General features: G+C 36.5%; 1 protein-coding gene and 1 non-coding gene across 9 annotated transcripts in view; both read right to left on the reverse strand.

The window, feature by feature from the left end:
• The window catches only part of MRTFB (myocardin related transcription factor B), a 208566-nt gene that overhangs the window by 120296 nt on the left and 71298 nt on the right, over positions 1-16972 (reverse strand). For all 8 annotated transcript variants that reach the window (XM_060120108.1, XM_060120106.1, XM_060120107.1 and 5 more), the window contains one exon: positions 11564-11780. In XM_060120108.1, coding sequence (XP_059976091.1) covers positions 11564-11717 — 154 coding nt within the window. In that variant the 5' untranslated portion in view covers positions 11718-11780. The remainder of the gene's footprint in view (positions 1-11563; positions 11781-16972) is intronic.
• On the reverse strand, positions 597-669 carry TRNAG-UCC (transfer RNA glycine (anticodon UCC)). Its single transcript has one exon. It is a non-coding gene; the product is annotated as a tRNA-Gly (tRNA).

Genomic DNA, 16972 nt, shown 5'->3' on the forward strand with positions numbered 1-16972 from the left:
TTTTTCAATCCTAATTTGATCTGATAGGAGTAAATTTAAATTCCTTTATTTGGAAAATCCTCCAAATTAAAATACTTGGGTGTCCAAATAAAATCTTCAAATTTTTGAAGGTGTATGCATTTGTTTCTGTTGAGGGTGGAGAAAGCAGTCAAGCAAGCAGCTTCTCCACTTCTATGCAGAAATACACAAAACAAGCATACAATTACACAACTAGAGATTTCACTACTTTATTAGCAAGTTATTTAACCAAATTCCCTTTCTTTGAAAAAGAGACTATTTCGCAGAAATAGTGAGCGACAGAAAAATCTACGTTTGAAAAATGTATTAGAAAAGTACTACTTTCTCCTAAGAGCATATCTAGTTAAAATATCACTTTTTAATTCTTGGCTTGAGAAAAATGATAATATAAGCATATATATCTTTTTCATCATATATATTTTATATCTCAATCAAGAGCCACAAAATTCTTTAGTACATTCAATAACTATTCATGATCAATTACTAAGCAACTTTCTATTTCATTTTCATTTCCATTTTACTAAGAAGACCTCTTTTTTTTTTTTTTTGGCCACACCATGCGGCTTGCAGGATCTTAGTTCCCCAACCAGGGATCGAACCTGAGCCCCCTGCAGTGGAAGCGCAGAGTCCTAACCACTGGACCATCAGGGAATTCCCACTAAGGAGACCTCTTAAACATCCTGGGTTTGTGACAGGTTACTAAAATGTGATAAAATAAGTTTTCTTTTTACTACTAATTTTAAGAGGCTTGGTTGAGATCATATATTAATTTACTTCCTGTGTTTCATTTTAAAATTTGTTCAAAACATACTACAATCCTATGACAGAATCTGATATTAAATCATAAGAAATTTTTGACTGTGTACAATTCTTTTATTTAATAGTTAAAACTTTGTACATTCATCCAAAGGATTAACTCACTGAAAAGAAACATGCACAGAAGGAAACAAACCATACAAAATCCCCCAATAAACCTGATCCTTCAAATGTGGAATGCTGCTCATCCCTGGAATTTCATACATGCCACTCAGACTTCAGACTGGGATAACCATGAGGCTATACAGCATTTAAGGCCAACTATAAACCAAATAACCCTAATTACCCATTTCCTTAAGTTGTCCAGTCTTCAAATCTCTTGGGTTCTGCCCTTCTCATTTATTTTTAACATTATATTCTTTTTTTTAAAGAAATGTATAATAATATACAAAATATTTTGAGAATTCAGATTAATTGAAAATCAATTTGTAGATCTGCCCCCCATGACCTTAAAGCATCATATGAACAACTGTCATAACAGCAAGATATCACAGAATATTCTACAACACTAGATCTGTTTCTGTTTTCACACATTCCAAAGGTCACTGTGAAACAAGTCACCATATACATGTACATATTTTAATATGTATATCTGTTTTTTAAAAGGTCGTTTCTGATTTTAATGAATTTGTTAAATAATTGGGTTCATAAATGAAAGAATTTTAGTTTAGAGATGTGATTATGGCATAGATTTCCTGGAATCAAAATGAAAAAGAAAAAAATTTAAAAGACGACTCAGAGCAAGAAGTCTCTTTAAACATAACAAATAACTGTTTTATTACTTCAAAATACCAAAAGTCTTCTGTATAGTACTTATCATATACATCAGATGCCTTAAAAGAGTCTCAGCAACCATATCTACTATCTTAATCTCTTCAGAACAAGTACATAAGGAGAAGAATCTATAAATCAGTCCTTGATGACAGAGGGTTTGTTTAGGGGTTTACCAAATGGAATGACCCTGCTGGAATTCCTTCAAGCGGCCTGTGAAAATGTCAGAACAGAGTCTGTTTTGGAGGTCATAGTCCCTAGAGAGCTCTGAGTTTTGGCCTGTTTGTCTTTTCACATGCTTTAATATTTGAAAATCATTCCTTGTAGACACTGACTGATGCCCAGGGAATGCTAGGATTGTGGGAACTGGCAGTACCAACAAGAGAGACAAACTTCATGGGAAATCCGTGCCTACTACATTTGCCCTCTCAGCTCCCATAGGGTAAGTGCTCTTCAAATGTTATGTAGGTCCATGGCGAGACATTAAAAAACTGCATGTCATTTTGACGTTTTTAAAAAGAAATACTTGTGGAAATGGGGGCAAAAATTACTGGGACTACTGAAAGAAACATTAAGGTATAAAACACCATGATGGAACCCTGAAAAACTATTCGCTAAGTATTAATTTAAATATTGAATTCTCAAAATATATATAACAAATAATTATAAAGTGCTAATTATATGCCCACATTGTTCTAAATACTTGATTTATATGAACTCATTTAATCCTCACAACAACCCCCATGAAGCAGGTACTATATGATCCGCATTTTGCAGAGAAGGAAACTGAGGCAAAGAGAGGAAGACTAATTTGTCTAAGTTCACATAACTAGTAATGGTAGAGCCAGATGGGACGGCTCCAGAGTTGGTGCCCTTAACCACTGTGCATATTTAACCACTGCCTATTTCATGGTATTTTACATCAAGCATACAGTGCTGGGTGCCTATGGCATGTACTGAGTACTTACGCTGTGTCATGTACATGTAGTTACCATCAGTGCTTTATTTCATTTACGCCTCCCAATAACCTAGGAGGTACATCTAGCGTGACCCCTATTTACAGATGACAGACACAGGCTTGTGTGGCCTCACACCGCACGTCTAGTGCCACGGAGCAGGTTCTAGGCTTGTCTCTGCACTCACTTTCTTTACAGTTAGGTTCTTCTTCCTCCCAGTTATCTGGGAGAACCATCTCTAAATTAATTTTCTTTAGTTGAGAGAATTACTTTCAAAGATCTATGCATGCAACAATTTTATGAGAATATCTTACATTTTGAACTGCCAACACTGAACTAGAGGTATAAGATCTAAGAATTAGTTAGGGTAAGAGACACAATGATTATTCAATAAATGTTTTCTAATAATAAAAAGTAAACCCATTTCCACTCTTGAAATACTGATTTCTTTTAAAACTTTGGGAAAGCTGAGCATTCTGATATGGTAAACTTCTCTTTTATATAGTACATGATGGCTGTCTGATCAAGAACCCTAATCGATATACTTCTTAACTTCTATGCCGGGAACAGGGATTGTAAAAGAGCATCTCCTATTTTGTAGCTATGAATCCGAAATCTGCAGAGAGTGCTGACAAATTCTAACATTTGTCAGTTTTTAAACTTAACCTACAAGAACCAAAGGCAAGTTGTGAATCAGACTTTTTGCTTTTCTTGTTCTATCTTTACTAAACATAGAGGTCACACATCAACAATTTAAGTTGGTGAAACAGATACCTAACTATTAGCATTTTCTTAATGAAGACAACATAAACAACCAGAAAAGAACATGAATAATTTGGGATTAAAAAAAAAGTTACAACAGTGTCTTTTAACTGAGTCTGATCCTGTTATAAAAATGTTAACACATACCTGCCAACCCTTGAAAACCACGAACAGAAAGATATTGCGTATTCTAAATTAGATATATTTTTTTGAGGATAACACAAATTGAGTCAATTTCTTTTCACTTTTAAATATGGGGGGGGGAAGTCTGACTAATTGAGAGAGCTGGCATGTATGTTTAATAATACATCTGTGAGGAACGTATTAAAGAGAGACATTAATTCATATCTATGGAAAATTCCATCCGTTAACTGAGATGGAAGTTATCTTCCATTCTTTCTGTTTCTGCTGCCCAATGAATAGTACAAGGCAAAAGTGATAATGAGCTAGCTATAAGAACACATGATGTAATGAGAAAGGGCAGCCAGAGAAAGAAGACACATGGGCTGAAAGCTACCATACGGATATTACAATGGGCATAACCGTGACACAGAGAGCTCGAGACTTACCCATGCTCACAGACTGAGTCAGCAGAGGAGACTGGAGTCCTGACTCCCAAAAGACTATACTTCCTGTTAATAATAGTGAGGGCAGCAGGTGAGGGTAGCCAGCAGTATGGATTAATTTAAAGGAGTTAGAAAAACATTGGGTATGATATTTGCTAATTAGTTTGGGTGATTATTAACTATAAACCAAAGAGAACATTCCAGTTCATTTGTAACTCCAACATATTTGCCCTTTTGCTTTCTGTCACAGTAGTACTCTATCACTGATGTCTTAAAATAACAAAGAAAAAATCATGGGTCACTTTTTTTTCAGTACACTGTGTATTTATCAGGTTTTTTTAGAGTTACGGTAGAGAGCAAGTGTCCCATATCAACCCTTTCTCTTCCTTTGTAGCTAGAAGAGGTCACTGTGGTTGGGTCAGAGGCAGACATAAGTAAGAAGAGCCCTGACTTAATTTTACAAAGTCTCCTGGCCCAGCACAAGGTCTGATTATAAACTAACTATTCAATTCCAAATAGCCTTGAAGGGCCTAAGTAGCTAAGAGGTTATAGTTGAGTAATATTTACTAACTAAGCATTTATAACACATATGCTATTTTAAAAATTGCTTGCTGAGGAACAGGAAAGACTGTTTCTTAATAAATTAGTTTCAGTTTATTCACTGGTCCAGTGCTGAATACACATCACACGGTGGTCTCTAGTTTTATGAAAATTACATCAATCTATACCCAAAAAAAGTATTTCTATGACTCTAGTAACTCTAAAAAAGTCTTGTAAAAATTTTAGGTAAACATTTTTGTAAGTTTAAGATGATGAGGTCTCATGCTGGATTAAACTAATTACTATTATGTTCTAAATCTTACTTTAAATAAATGTTAATTGCTGATGCTCCAAGGGCATTTTTGCAAGAGGACACGATTTAAAGACTGGATAAATAACTCAAAATGAGGTTTCAAGGGTGCTATAACTGGGGCCTATGGTCCTGCTGATGCACTTCTGAAACTGTTATAAGCTTCACACACCCCCTCAGCAAAAGCTAAAGCACTCCTAAGTTAGTGTTCTGACACTGCCGGCTACAATCACGAGAGGCTGTGAGTTCATGCCCAGCCCCCGCCTTCCCTCTGTCCACATACACACTGCCTGGGTGTGTCCAGCAATGCACTGAGTAAATGAAATTCTCAGTAACAGCAAAACTATCGAAATAAGAAACCGATAGTAGAAAAAAGAAGGTGGACAGGGTTACAGGTGCTTATTTACACTGTGGAACAAAACATGCTATTTAATAGGAGACTTTATAGAGACCACTGTGAAAGAGAGTACCTCACCCTTAAGCTACTTATATGGCTTCCTTTTTATTTTGAAGGGTTCAAGAAGCTGTCACAAACAAAAAGTATGAGAGTTGGCACAATTAAGAAATTCATTTGCAGCTGCCAGGAAATTCATAGCTAACTTTAAACTTTTAATTGTGTTTAGTATAAGTCCTAAAGCCTAATTTAAAAAATGTATTCGAAACTAAGGAAAATTACAGTCAAGGAGTATATATTTCTCTTCTCAGTCTAAGTACTCCTCAGTAACTCCTGAGAGCAGGAAAAGAAACTGTCTAAATGTATCAGAATGTTTATTAATATCCTTGAGAATTATTTTAAATATTCAAGAACCTAAATACATTAATAATAAAGCCAATGACAAGACAATTTTACATAAAAGTATTCATTTCTATTACGTTCAGTTATAGAAAGGGAAAGCAGGAATCCCACAGTTCCACGTCTTGGCTATTTAGCATCTATTTATTTCCTTCCCATTTATGACACTATGAGAATTTCGTGTCTGGCTGTTTGCTCCAGAGAAAAATAGAACTATCCTCTCTTTCCCTCACCAACCTCTATTAGTCCATATTAGCTAGTGTACATTCTAAGGAACAGGGTTTTACTCAAGAAAAATGCTCAACACCTTTGTACTATTCCCAACACCTAGACTGACAGTAAGTCTAACAGGTTAATGAGGTGTGGGTAAATGTTTTCAAAGTAAAACCAAAAAAAAAAAGAACAGCTGCAAACACATACAATTTATTTTCTATGGTACAAGGCAAGCAGTTTCCTTTGGCTGGGCTCCATGACTAGGCAAAGTTCATCTGTTTGCCAATATATTAATACCTGTACTGAATCCAATGCAAAGAGCCACCTTGATTTCCTTGTGTGAAACAAACTTTGGAATACATTATTTTCTCTCTAGTAAGTGGTCACCTGGAACAGAACAAGAGAAGTCTAAAACTGTTCAGTGACCCAATTAACAGATGGAAAATCTTTAAACAAGTTTTCAAGATGGGACTATAAGCTCAAAAACCTAACAAGTGCAGTAACCAATGATATTGAAGTTTAAAATATGAATAACAAGTCTCTCCTCTTTATGGAGGCCTAAAACACACTGACTATTTCATAATACATATAGCTTCAAAAAGCCTGCTAATACAGGACGAGAAAGGTGGCAGATACTCATTTTCCACCTACATGATACTACTAACAGCTGGCCTGTGGTATGTCCGGGGCCATGTTAACATGACTGAGCCTCATCTTCAGAGATGTGCAAAAAAGTATTAAAATACCAAACTGTTTCATAAAGAGAGAATCTATGTCAACTTATTGGCTTACTCTGTGATAATGCTGGCAATGACCTAAAAGCTTAAGTTCGCCAACCAGCATACTTAATTATCAGTTTTGCAAATGACCTCATGAATGAAAAGTTTCTTCCTCATGGTCTCATCTAAGTATGGGCAGAAAGAGCTGTAGCTCTTTCAGGTATGTTGTTTCCATCTACTTTGCCTTTCCCTGCTTTTATAAATTTATATTCACCTTATAGCACCTGAGCTTTTCCTTTTTAAACAATAAAAGGACTAACTCTCCCTTTGACTGATTTCCCTTTTATTCCCAGTGTTAATACTGAAAATGTTAATGTTGAAGCATGAAAATGGATCTATTACGTGCATAAAATGTCAAAACAAAGCTCAATTTTCCTGTGTATGCATTGTTTTAGTAAAGGTACATTATTTAGTAAAAGTACACCCACTTTCCTTTATGAAGGACTATCTTGTTGGGAAGAGTCCATTGCCTAAATGGTTGCCTTACTATTGAGGTGCCACTAACTATAGAAATATTTTGGCCACATTCAGGGGTAAAAGGAAAGCCCTAGCTTATCTTTACTAAACATCTTTCATACTTACTCCAGTAGTGGGAATATTCTGTCACTCCACTACCACTGCCAATAGAAGTATTAACCAAAAAAAAGGGAAGATCCTAGAATTGTTACTGTACTTAAATATCAACTTCATTTTCCTTGTAAAGTTTAATTATAAACTATTTGGTGATATAATCCTTCTATACACCAATCCCAAATTGAAACATCTTCATTTCCTTCCCAAAAGAAAGTAATTCTGACAAGTGAAATTCAAAGGCTTAGCAACAACAATAAAACACAATCACCAAGAAACTATGTTCAATTATTTCATAATATCTAAACAGTATTTTGTGTTAATTAATTTTGAGGCTAACATCTACTTTTTGTACATGTTATGATTTAAACATGGCATTAAGAAGACCTGAAAAGATGAAGGATAAACATTTAAAAATCACTAAGGTAAGAAATTTATGGTTCTTCCATCTATAGATGGCTTGATGTGGTTCTTTCTACTCCGCTCACATCAAAACCTGTATCAAAAACCTAGATTTCTGATAGCTGTACAATTCCATTTACGCCTTGGAATGTATACGCAAATTAGGCTAACATATCATAAGCCTGAAATTAAAGTGTAATATGCCTGAATATAAGGTAAGGTTTTTAACTTCCTGAAGTCACTAATTAGAAAAGAGGAGACTGTCTCATATTTGAGTCCTTACACAGTATCTCGTATCATGAGATGCTCTTCTGTTTACTTAATATTGAACAAAAAAGTACTTGAGGAAAACGCATTAGCTTAAAAATCAACCTCACTCGAAGCTAGTTTTAGGATGTTTATAGAAACATCTTAAGAGAAACAAGGGGGAAAAAAAAAGAAGAAAAGAACCAACACATTAATTATTCCCAGATAGTAATCTTAAAATTTAAAGTGTTGGATATTGTTACAAAGAAGATTTTGAAACACTGCTTTTAAAAAAGTAGTCAAGAGGGCAGATAGCAGAAGCAAGAAGAACTACAATTCTGCAGCCTGTGGAAGGAAAACCACTTCACAGAAAGACAAAATGAAAAGGCAGAGGACTTTGCACCAGATGAAGAAACAAGATAAAACCCCAGAAAAACAACTAAATGAAGTGGAGATAGGCAACCTTCCAGAAAAAGAATTCAGAATAATGATAGCGAAGATGATCCAAGACCTCGGAAATAGAATGGAGGCAAAGATCGAGAAGATGCAAGAAATGTTTAACAAAGACCTAGAAGAATTAAAGAACAAACACCTAGAAGAATTAAAGAACAAACAAACAGAGATGAACAATACAATAAGTGAAATGAAAAATACACTAGAAGGAATCAATAGCAGAATAACTGAGGCAGAAGAACGGATGAGTGACCTGGAAGACAGAATGGTGGAATTCATGGCTGTGGAACAGAATAAAGAAAAAAGAATGAAAAGAAATGAAATCAGCCTAAGAGACCTCTGGGACAACATTAAATGCAACATTTGCATTATAGGGGTCCCAGAAGGAGAAGAGAGAGAGAAAGGACCCAAGAAAATATCTGAAGAGATTAGAGTCGAAAACTTCCCTAACATGGGAAAGGAAATAGCCACCCAAGTCCAGGAAGCGCAGAGAGTCCCAGGCAGGAGAAACCCAAGGAGAAACACACTGAGACACATAGTAATCAAATTGACAAAAATTAAAGACAAAGAAAAATTATTGAAAGCAACAAGGGAAAAACGACAAATAACATAAAAGGGAACTCCCATAAGGTTAACAGTATAGAATTTCCTTCAAAAACTAAAAACAGAATTACCATATGACCCAGCAATCCTACTACTGGGCATATACCCAGAGAAAACCATAATTCAAAAAGACACATGCACCCCAATGTTCATTGCAGCACTATTTACAATAACCAGGTCATGGAAGCAACCTAAATGCCCATCAACAGATGAATGGATAATGAAGTTGTGGTACATATATACAATGGAATATTGCTCAGCCATAAAAAGGAACAAAATTGGGTCATTTGTAGAGACGTGGAAGGATCTAGAGACCGTCATACAGAGTGAAGCAAGTCAGAAGGAGAAAAATAAATATCATATATTAACGCATATATATGGAACCTAGAAAAATGGTACAGATGAACCGGATTGCAGGTCAGAAGTAGAGACAGATGTAGAAAACAAACGTATGGACACCAAGGGGGGAAGTGGAGGGGGAATGGTGGTGGTGGGATGAATTGGGAGAGTGGGATTGACATATATACACTAATATGTATAAAATAGATAACTAATAAGAACCTGCTGTATAAAAATATTAATTAAATAAAATTCAAAAATTAAAAAAAAACTTAAACTAAAAAAGTAGTCAAATACTGTTCTCTCAGAAAGGACACAATAGTAGTTAATTCTGGAGAAGTAACTGGGTAGCTGAGGGACAAGACTGGGAGGGTGACCTACTTTTCACTGTGTACCTATTTGTACCCCCTACATTTCAAGCTAGATAAATGTATTACCTATTCAAAAAAAAAAAGTGATTAAATTCTATAACAGAAATTACAGCCTCGTAAAATGTTACGACCAATCACAAATCAAACATGAGTGATGATGACTACCACGCTGTAAGACACACAAAAAACCAAAAACAGCCCCACTGTTTTGTGAATGGTACTTGTGGTTTAGACATAAAATCTTCAGTGTCAGATCGTGCATGCATCCAAAAACTGCTGTAACTCTAACAAGAGAGACTGAAATGAAGATACGCCCTGGATTTTAGTGCTAGCTGGATGATGCAGAGGTTTTCTACTGATGATAAGAACACCACGCAGATACACAGGCAGAGTTTGGGCAAGATAGTTTTATGAAATATGAGTGTGGCTAAAGCAACCCTTTTATTTTATTGCACTGCTTCATAATATGTGGTTTTAATTACGTACATGTTAACTAAATTAATAAATTCTAATTTTTACCATTCATCTACCTCCCTCTAAAAGTTTATAAGAGGAGGACTACCTCATATTTGGGCTTACCTTATGTTCAGGCATACATATTCAAAAGAACATTCTTGCAAGAGAATGTGGCAAGCTATATCAAGTAAAATCACCACAAAGCATAAGCTTTCCCCTTACATGTCCCTCCTCTGCTACATATGACCATTTTCTTGAGCAACTGTATACTACTGCAATTTTATACCAGTTCAACTCTTATTGTGGTCTTTTTTTTTTTTTGAGGGAAATAATTTGAATATTATACTGGTCCAAGTATACTGTGTAAATCTGACCAATTTAGTCATGTTTCAGTTTATGTGGTTATACTCTCTCAGCCACTGCCTAAGATAAAGCTAGGCTCCTAACTGATGGAAGGTTCTAAAGCCATCACCAGCCAACCACAGCCTCCTGAAGGCTTTGACAGCTCCGAGCAAGATGTTGCTTTATACCAATCGCACTGGACAAGGGTTGTGCCCAACAAGCATCAGACACAAGTATCAGATATCTTGTTGGAAGGGAGAACAAGTACATCCCAAAGACATGCACTGAAGAACTGAGGATAGCATCGTAAGTCTTCAATCCATTTTCCTGAATAAGATAAGGCCATTATTTGAAAAGGATCAGGAAACACTTAGAACCCAGAAGATAAGTAAAAAGATACGTAAGGAAGTGCTCTATAGGGAAAGTTTTATTTCTTCTGGCTTTTAAAACTGAAATTAAAAAAACACATTTGGGATTGTAAGACTCATCAGAACTGTGGAAAGCATGGGAAATCCAGTTGAAATTCTTAATTCTTTCCCTGTAATATGTATGCTTGGTGTGTTTGTAAATTTTAATACTTTGTTAGTTTTTATGTTTTAAGTATTAAAAATAGACGTATATCATCTATCTCTACTCATTTTTGTTAAAAACTGACAGTACTGTGTTTTCTGGAGACTACGGGATGCTTCTGATTAATCAGGAGAATTTCCTGAATAGATAACAAATGAACAGAAGATATTCATTTTGTATACAAGTATAAGCCAGCCAAAGACTGAGAATATGGCCATATCCTATACTCATTAATACAAAAAATACTCAAACAAGAAATTCTTGCTTTCTTAGTGATCATTAAGATAGCTCAAATTTTGCCAATTCCGAAATTAAGGTGCAACACATTAGAGATGGGGAACATGGCAGGAGAATCTAGTCAAATCCACCATCTATTTTCCCCGGAGTCAACATAGGAAGCTGCTTTCCAGTACCATGCTAGCGTGAAATCTTCTGCTTGTGCTAAAATGGTTGAACCTAAAGCTTGTTTCCAAAGATTACTTTGCTACCAGAGATACTTATTGGGGAAATAATGAAAGAACTGGATAGAAAGTGAAACTCTGCCTGTTCCTCAAAACCAGCCAGCACCCCTTGAGGTTCTCTCCTTTGTGACAGGCCGCCCAATGGAACGGACCAAAAAATTACTACCAAAGAGGGATACGTTTAGCTCACAAAGAGGTAAGCCCCCACCACACACGCTGAACTCACCATTCTTCCTTTCCTTCAGAGGGGGCAGGTGCTGACTGGACTGCAAGGAGAGTTCCTGGAATTCGTGGGCAACGGCTTCACTTTGAGGACTTGGAGCAAGATGGGCTAAAGGTCCCAACTCATCCTCGGTGTCCAGTGCCCCTGTGTGATCCATTGTGTCCCAGCCACCGGCAGCAGAGGGTACGAGACGCCTCTTAAATGTGGCCTGTTGAAGAGACTGTCAAAATAAAGAATGTGTAAATAGATGGTACTTTTATTTTTCTCTGATCTGCACGAAAGTATTAAAATGGGAACCCTGAGTTCTAGTTCAGTTTCACTGCTATGTGGCAAATGCCATTCGTTTACCCTCTCTGCATTCAGGTTCCTTGTCTAACACACAGGAATATACCTCCCATCTAAAAAAGTGCTTACTAGATAAATAAAAGTTGAAAGGTATTTTGTATAATTTTTTATACTATGGATCAAAGAAAGTTATAGTTATCGGTGTCATTACTTAAAGATTTTAATGCATCCTAAAATGAGACAAAAGTCAACTAATGCTGATGAAAATAAAAAAGCAGTCTGGTTTGAAAAATCTATCTCAACTCCTACAAATCAAACAACTATACACGAAGTCAACATTCCCAGCAACCAGCAATGTTTCAGATAATGAATCCTCTGTCAGCCTCGGTCTCAGAGTGAGAACAGAGAACAAAACTTTCAGCCAACCCACAATGGACATACAGTTCACAACAAAGAGACAAAACTTTATTTTAAGCCACTGAGATTTGGGGTTGTTTACTATCACAGCATAACCTGGCCCATTCTGACTGATATAGAAATTAGTAACAGAAATACCAAAGACACAATAAAAACCCTAAATATGTGACATTGGCTTATGTGGGGATGAGCAGTGGGCAATAAGAAAACTGTTATGGAAAGTTGAAAGCTAAAAGGATGGTGGTCCGTATTATGTGACGGCAAAGCATCTGATAGGCTACCTGCTTAGCAGCATCCCACATCACAGTGTGTTTATCCATTCACCTATTGATGGACATTTGAGTTGTTTTCAGCTTTTGACTATTACAAATAAAGAAGCTATGAACATTATTGCATGAGTATTTATATGTATATATGCTTCCACTTCTCTTGGGTAAATACCTAGGAGTGAAGTGGTTGGATTGTTTGGCAGCTGCATGCATAAATTTTAAAGAAACTAACAAACTATCCTCTAAAATGGCTGTGCCCTTGTGCTCTCCTACCAGCAGTGAATGAGAATTCTACTTGTTCTACAACCTTGCCAACACTTGATTATGGTCAATTTTTAAAATGTTAGTTATTTTAATGGGTGTGTAGTGATATCTCATGGTTTTATGTACGTATGCATGTATGTATTTATTTATTTTGGGCTGCACTGGGTCCTCGTTGCTGTGCACAGGCTTTCTCTAGTTGCGGCGAGCGGGGGCTACTCCTCGTTGCAGTGAGCCGGTCTCTCATCACAGTGGCTTCTCTTTGTTGCAGAGCATGGGCTCTAGGTGCACGGGCTTCAGTAGTTATGGCATGCAGGCTCAGTAGTTGTGGCACACGGGCTTAGCTGCTCTGCAGCATGTGGGATCTTCCCGGACCAGGGCTCGAACCCGTGTCCCCTGCATTGGCAGGCAGATTCCTAACCACTGCGCCACCAGGGAAGTCCCGATATCTGGTTTTAATTTGCATTTCCCTAACGATGTTGAGCATGTTTTAATGTGCTTATTTGCCATTTGTATATCTTCTTCGGCTAATATCTGATCAAATATTTTGTTGATTTTTTTAATTAGGTGGTTTATTTTCTTATTATTGTTTTGAGAGTTCCTTACATATTCTGGACAAAAGTTCTTTATCAGATGTGTGATTTGTAAACACAGGCATTCCTTGTTTTATTGTGCTTCACTTTATTGCACTTCACAGATACTGCATTTTTTTAAAAATTGAAGGTTGTGGCAACCCTGCGTTGTTCAAGGTTATTGGCACCATTTTTCCAATAGCATATGCTCATTTCTTGGCTCTGCATAATTCTTGAAACATTTCAAACTTTTTCATCATTATTAAATTTGTTACGGTGATCTATGATCGGTGATCTTTGATGTTACTGTTGTAACTGTTTGGGGGTGCCATAAACCACGCCCATATAAGATAACCAACTTCACTGATAAATGTTGCGTGTTCTGACTGCTCTACCAACCGGCCATTGCCTGTCTCCTCCTTCTCCTTGGGCCTCTCTATTCCCAAGGACAGAACAATATTGAAATTAGGCCAATTAATAACCCTACGATGGCTCCTAACCCTACAAGTGAAAGGAAGAGTCACACATCTCTCACTTCAAATCAAAAGTTAGATATGATCAAGCTTAGTGAGGAAGGCCGAAAGCCGAGACAGGCTGAAAGTGAGGCCTCTCAGCCAAAGTTAGCTTAGTTGAGAAAGCAAAGGAAAAGCTCTTGAAGGAAATTAAAAATGCTACTCCAGTGAGCACATGAATGATAAGAAAGCAAAACAGCCTTATTGCTGATATGGAAAAAGTTTTAGTGGTCTGGATAGAAGATCAAACCAGTCACAACATTTCTTTAAGCCAGAGACTAAGTCAGAGCAAGGCCCTCTCATCAATTCTATGAAGGCTATGAGAGGTAAGGAGGCTGCAGAAGAAAAGTCTGATGTTAGCAGAGGTTGGTTCATGAGATTTACGGAAAGAAGCCATCTCCACAACATAAAAGTGCAAGGTGAAGCAGCAAGTGCTGATGTAGAAGCTGTAGCAAGTTATCCAGAAGATCTAGCTAAGATAATTAATGAAAGTGGCTACAATGAATAACAGATTTTCAGTGTAGACAAAACAGCCTTATATTGGGAGGATACTTTCATAGCTAGAGACTTTCATAGCCAGAGAGAATAAGTCAAATTCCTGGCTTCAAAGCTTCAAAGGACAGGCTGACTCTCTGGTTAGGGACTAATGCAGCTGGTGACTTTAAGTTGAAGCCAGTGCTCATTCACTACTCTGAAAATCCTAGAGCCCTTAAGAATGATGCTAAATCTACTCTGCCTGTGCCCTATAAATGGAACAAAAAGGCCTAGATGATAGTAATCTATTTACAACATGGTTTATTGAATATTTTAAGCCCACTGTTGAGACCTACTGCTCAGAAAAAGATTGCTTTCAGAATATTACTGTTCATTGACAGGGTACCTGGGTCACCTTAGAGCTCTCATGGAGATTTACAATAAGATTCATGTTGTTTTCATGCCTGCTAACACAACATCCATTCTGCAGCCCATGGATCAAGAAGTAATTTCAACTTTCCAGTCTTACTATTTAAGAAATAACATGTTGTAAGTCTATAGTTGCCATACATAGTGATTCTGTTAATGGATCTGGACAAATAGTAAATCGAAAACCTCCTGGAAAAGGATTCACCATTCTAGATGCCATTAAGAACATGTGCGATTCATGAGAAGTCGAAGTATCAACATTAAAAGGAATGTGGAAGAAGTTGATCCCAACACTCATAGATGACTTTGAGGGGTTCAAGACTTCAGCAGAAGAAGTAACTGCAGATGTGGTGCAAAGAGCAAGAGAACTAGAATTGGAAGTGGAGCCTGAAGATGTGACTGAATTGCTGCAATCTCATGATAAAGGAGTTGCTTCTTTTGAATGGTTTCTTGAGATGGAATTTAATCCTGGTGACGATGTTGTGAAAATTGTTGAAATGACAACAAAAAATTTACTTTATTTACATAAACTTAGTTGGTAAAGCAGTGGCAGGATTTGAGAGGACTGAATCCAATTTTGAAAGTTTTCCTGAGTAAAATGTTAACAGCAATGTGTGCTATAGAGAAATTGTTCATGAAAGGAAGAGTCATTTGATGCAGCAAACTTCACTGTTGTCTTATTTTAAGAAATTGCCACAGCCACCCACATCCTGATCAGTCAGCAGCCATGAACACTGAGGCAAGACCCTCCACCAGCAAAAAGATTACAACTCACTGAAGACTCAGATGATGGTTAGCATTTTTTAGCAGTATTTTGAATTAAGATACATAAATTGTTTTTTAGGCATAATGTTATTGCACACGTAATGGACTACAGTATGGTGTAAACATCACTTTTATATGCCCTGGGAAACCCCAAAATTTGTGTGACTTGCTTTATTGTGAAATTTGCTTTACTGCAGTGGTCTGGAACCAAACCTGCAATTATCTTTGAGGTATGCCTGGATTTTCTCCCGGTCTATGGCTTACCTTTTTGTGTTCTTAATAGTGTTTTTTTAAAGAGCAGATGTTTTTAATTTGAGGAAGTCCAATTTATCCATTTTTTCTTTTATGGATCATGCTTTTAGTGTTGTAGCTAAGAAATCTTTGATTAACCCAAGGTCACAGAGATGATCTCCTATGGGTTTCTTTAGATATTTTATAGTTTAATATTTTACATTTAAGTCTATGATCCACTTTGAGTTAATTTTTGTATCTGCTGCGAGATACGAATCAAAGTTTTCTGTTTTCTGCATAAAGATATCTGATTGTTCCAGCACCATTTGTTGAAAAGGTTATCTTTTCTCCACTAATTTCTCTTTGCACCTCTGTTGCAAGCCAGCTGACCATGTATATGTGTATCTATTTATTGACTCTTTATATAGTTCCCAGAAAGGAGAGAACCACAAAGGAGGAGACTCTAAATTCTGTGTATAAACTCTGCCCAAGTCTCTGGCTGACCCCTAAACTATGCACATGCAGGACAGGTTCCCAACTCCTTTTATTAAAGCAAAAATAACAGAACTGAGATCTAAGCTGCTGCTCACCATTGGAAAGACAGAGTTTGCAAAGGTGAGTTCAGCAAAGTTAACTGCCTGCTAAAATAAAATAATACTCTAAGAGGGAAACTTACAGAGTCCAAATCTCCACAACTGTCCATCCAGAATTCCATATCCAACAAAAATACCCTTTAATAATGAAGGCAAAATTGTCACCAGCAGACACACACTACAAGAAATGCTAAAAGAATTTCTTCAGGCTGAAGGAAAGTAATGCCACATATTACTTGGGTCTCAGTAATAAAAAGCATCAGAAATGGTAAACATGTAGATAAATACCAAAGACTAGTTCTTCCTCTTGATTTCGTTAACATTACCATTCCAAGTAAAAATTATAGCACCGTGTTATGGGGTTTATAATGTATGTAGATGTAATATATATGACAATTATAGCATAAAGGATGGGGGAGGGGTAACCATATTACAACATTCTTATAAATACTTCTATACATTATAAAGAAGTTGTACCATTTTAACTTGAAGTAGACTGAGAAATTAAGGTTGTACATTGTAATTCCTAGAACAACCATTTAAAAAAAGACATAGTTTTAGCTAAAAAGCCAATAGGGGTATTAAAAAGGAATTCTAAAAATAC

The sequence above is a fragment of the Mesoplodon densirostris genome, chromosome 16 (assembly GCF_025265405.1).
Source record: "Mesoplodon densirostris isolate mMesDen1 chromosome 16, mMesDen1 primary haplotype, whole genome shotgun sequence".
In the NCBI taxonomy this organism is placed as follows: Eukaryota; Metazoa; Chordata; class Mammalia; order Artiodactyla; family Ziphiidae; genus Mesoplodon; species Mesoplodon densirostris.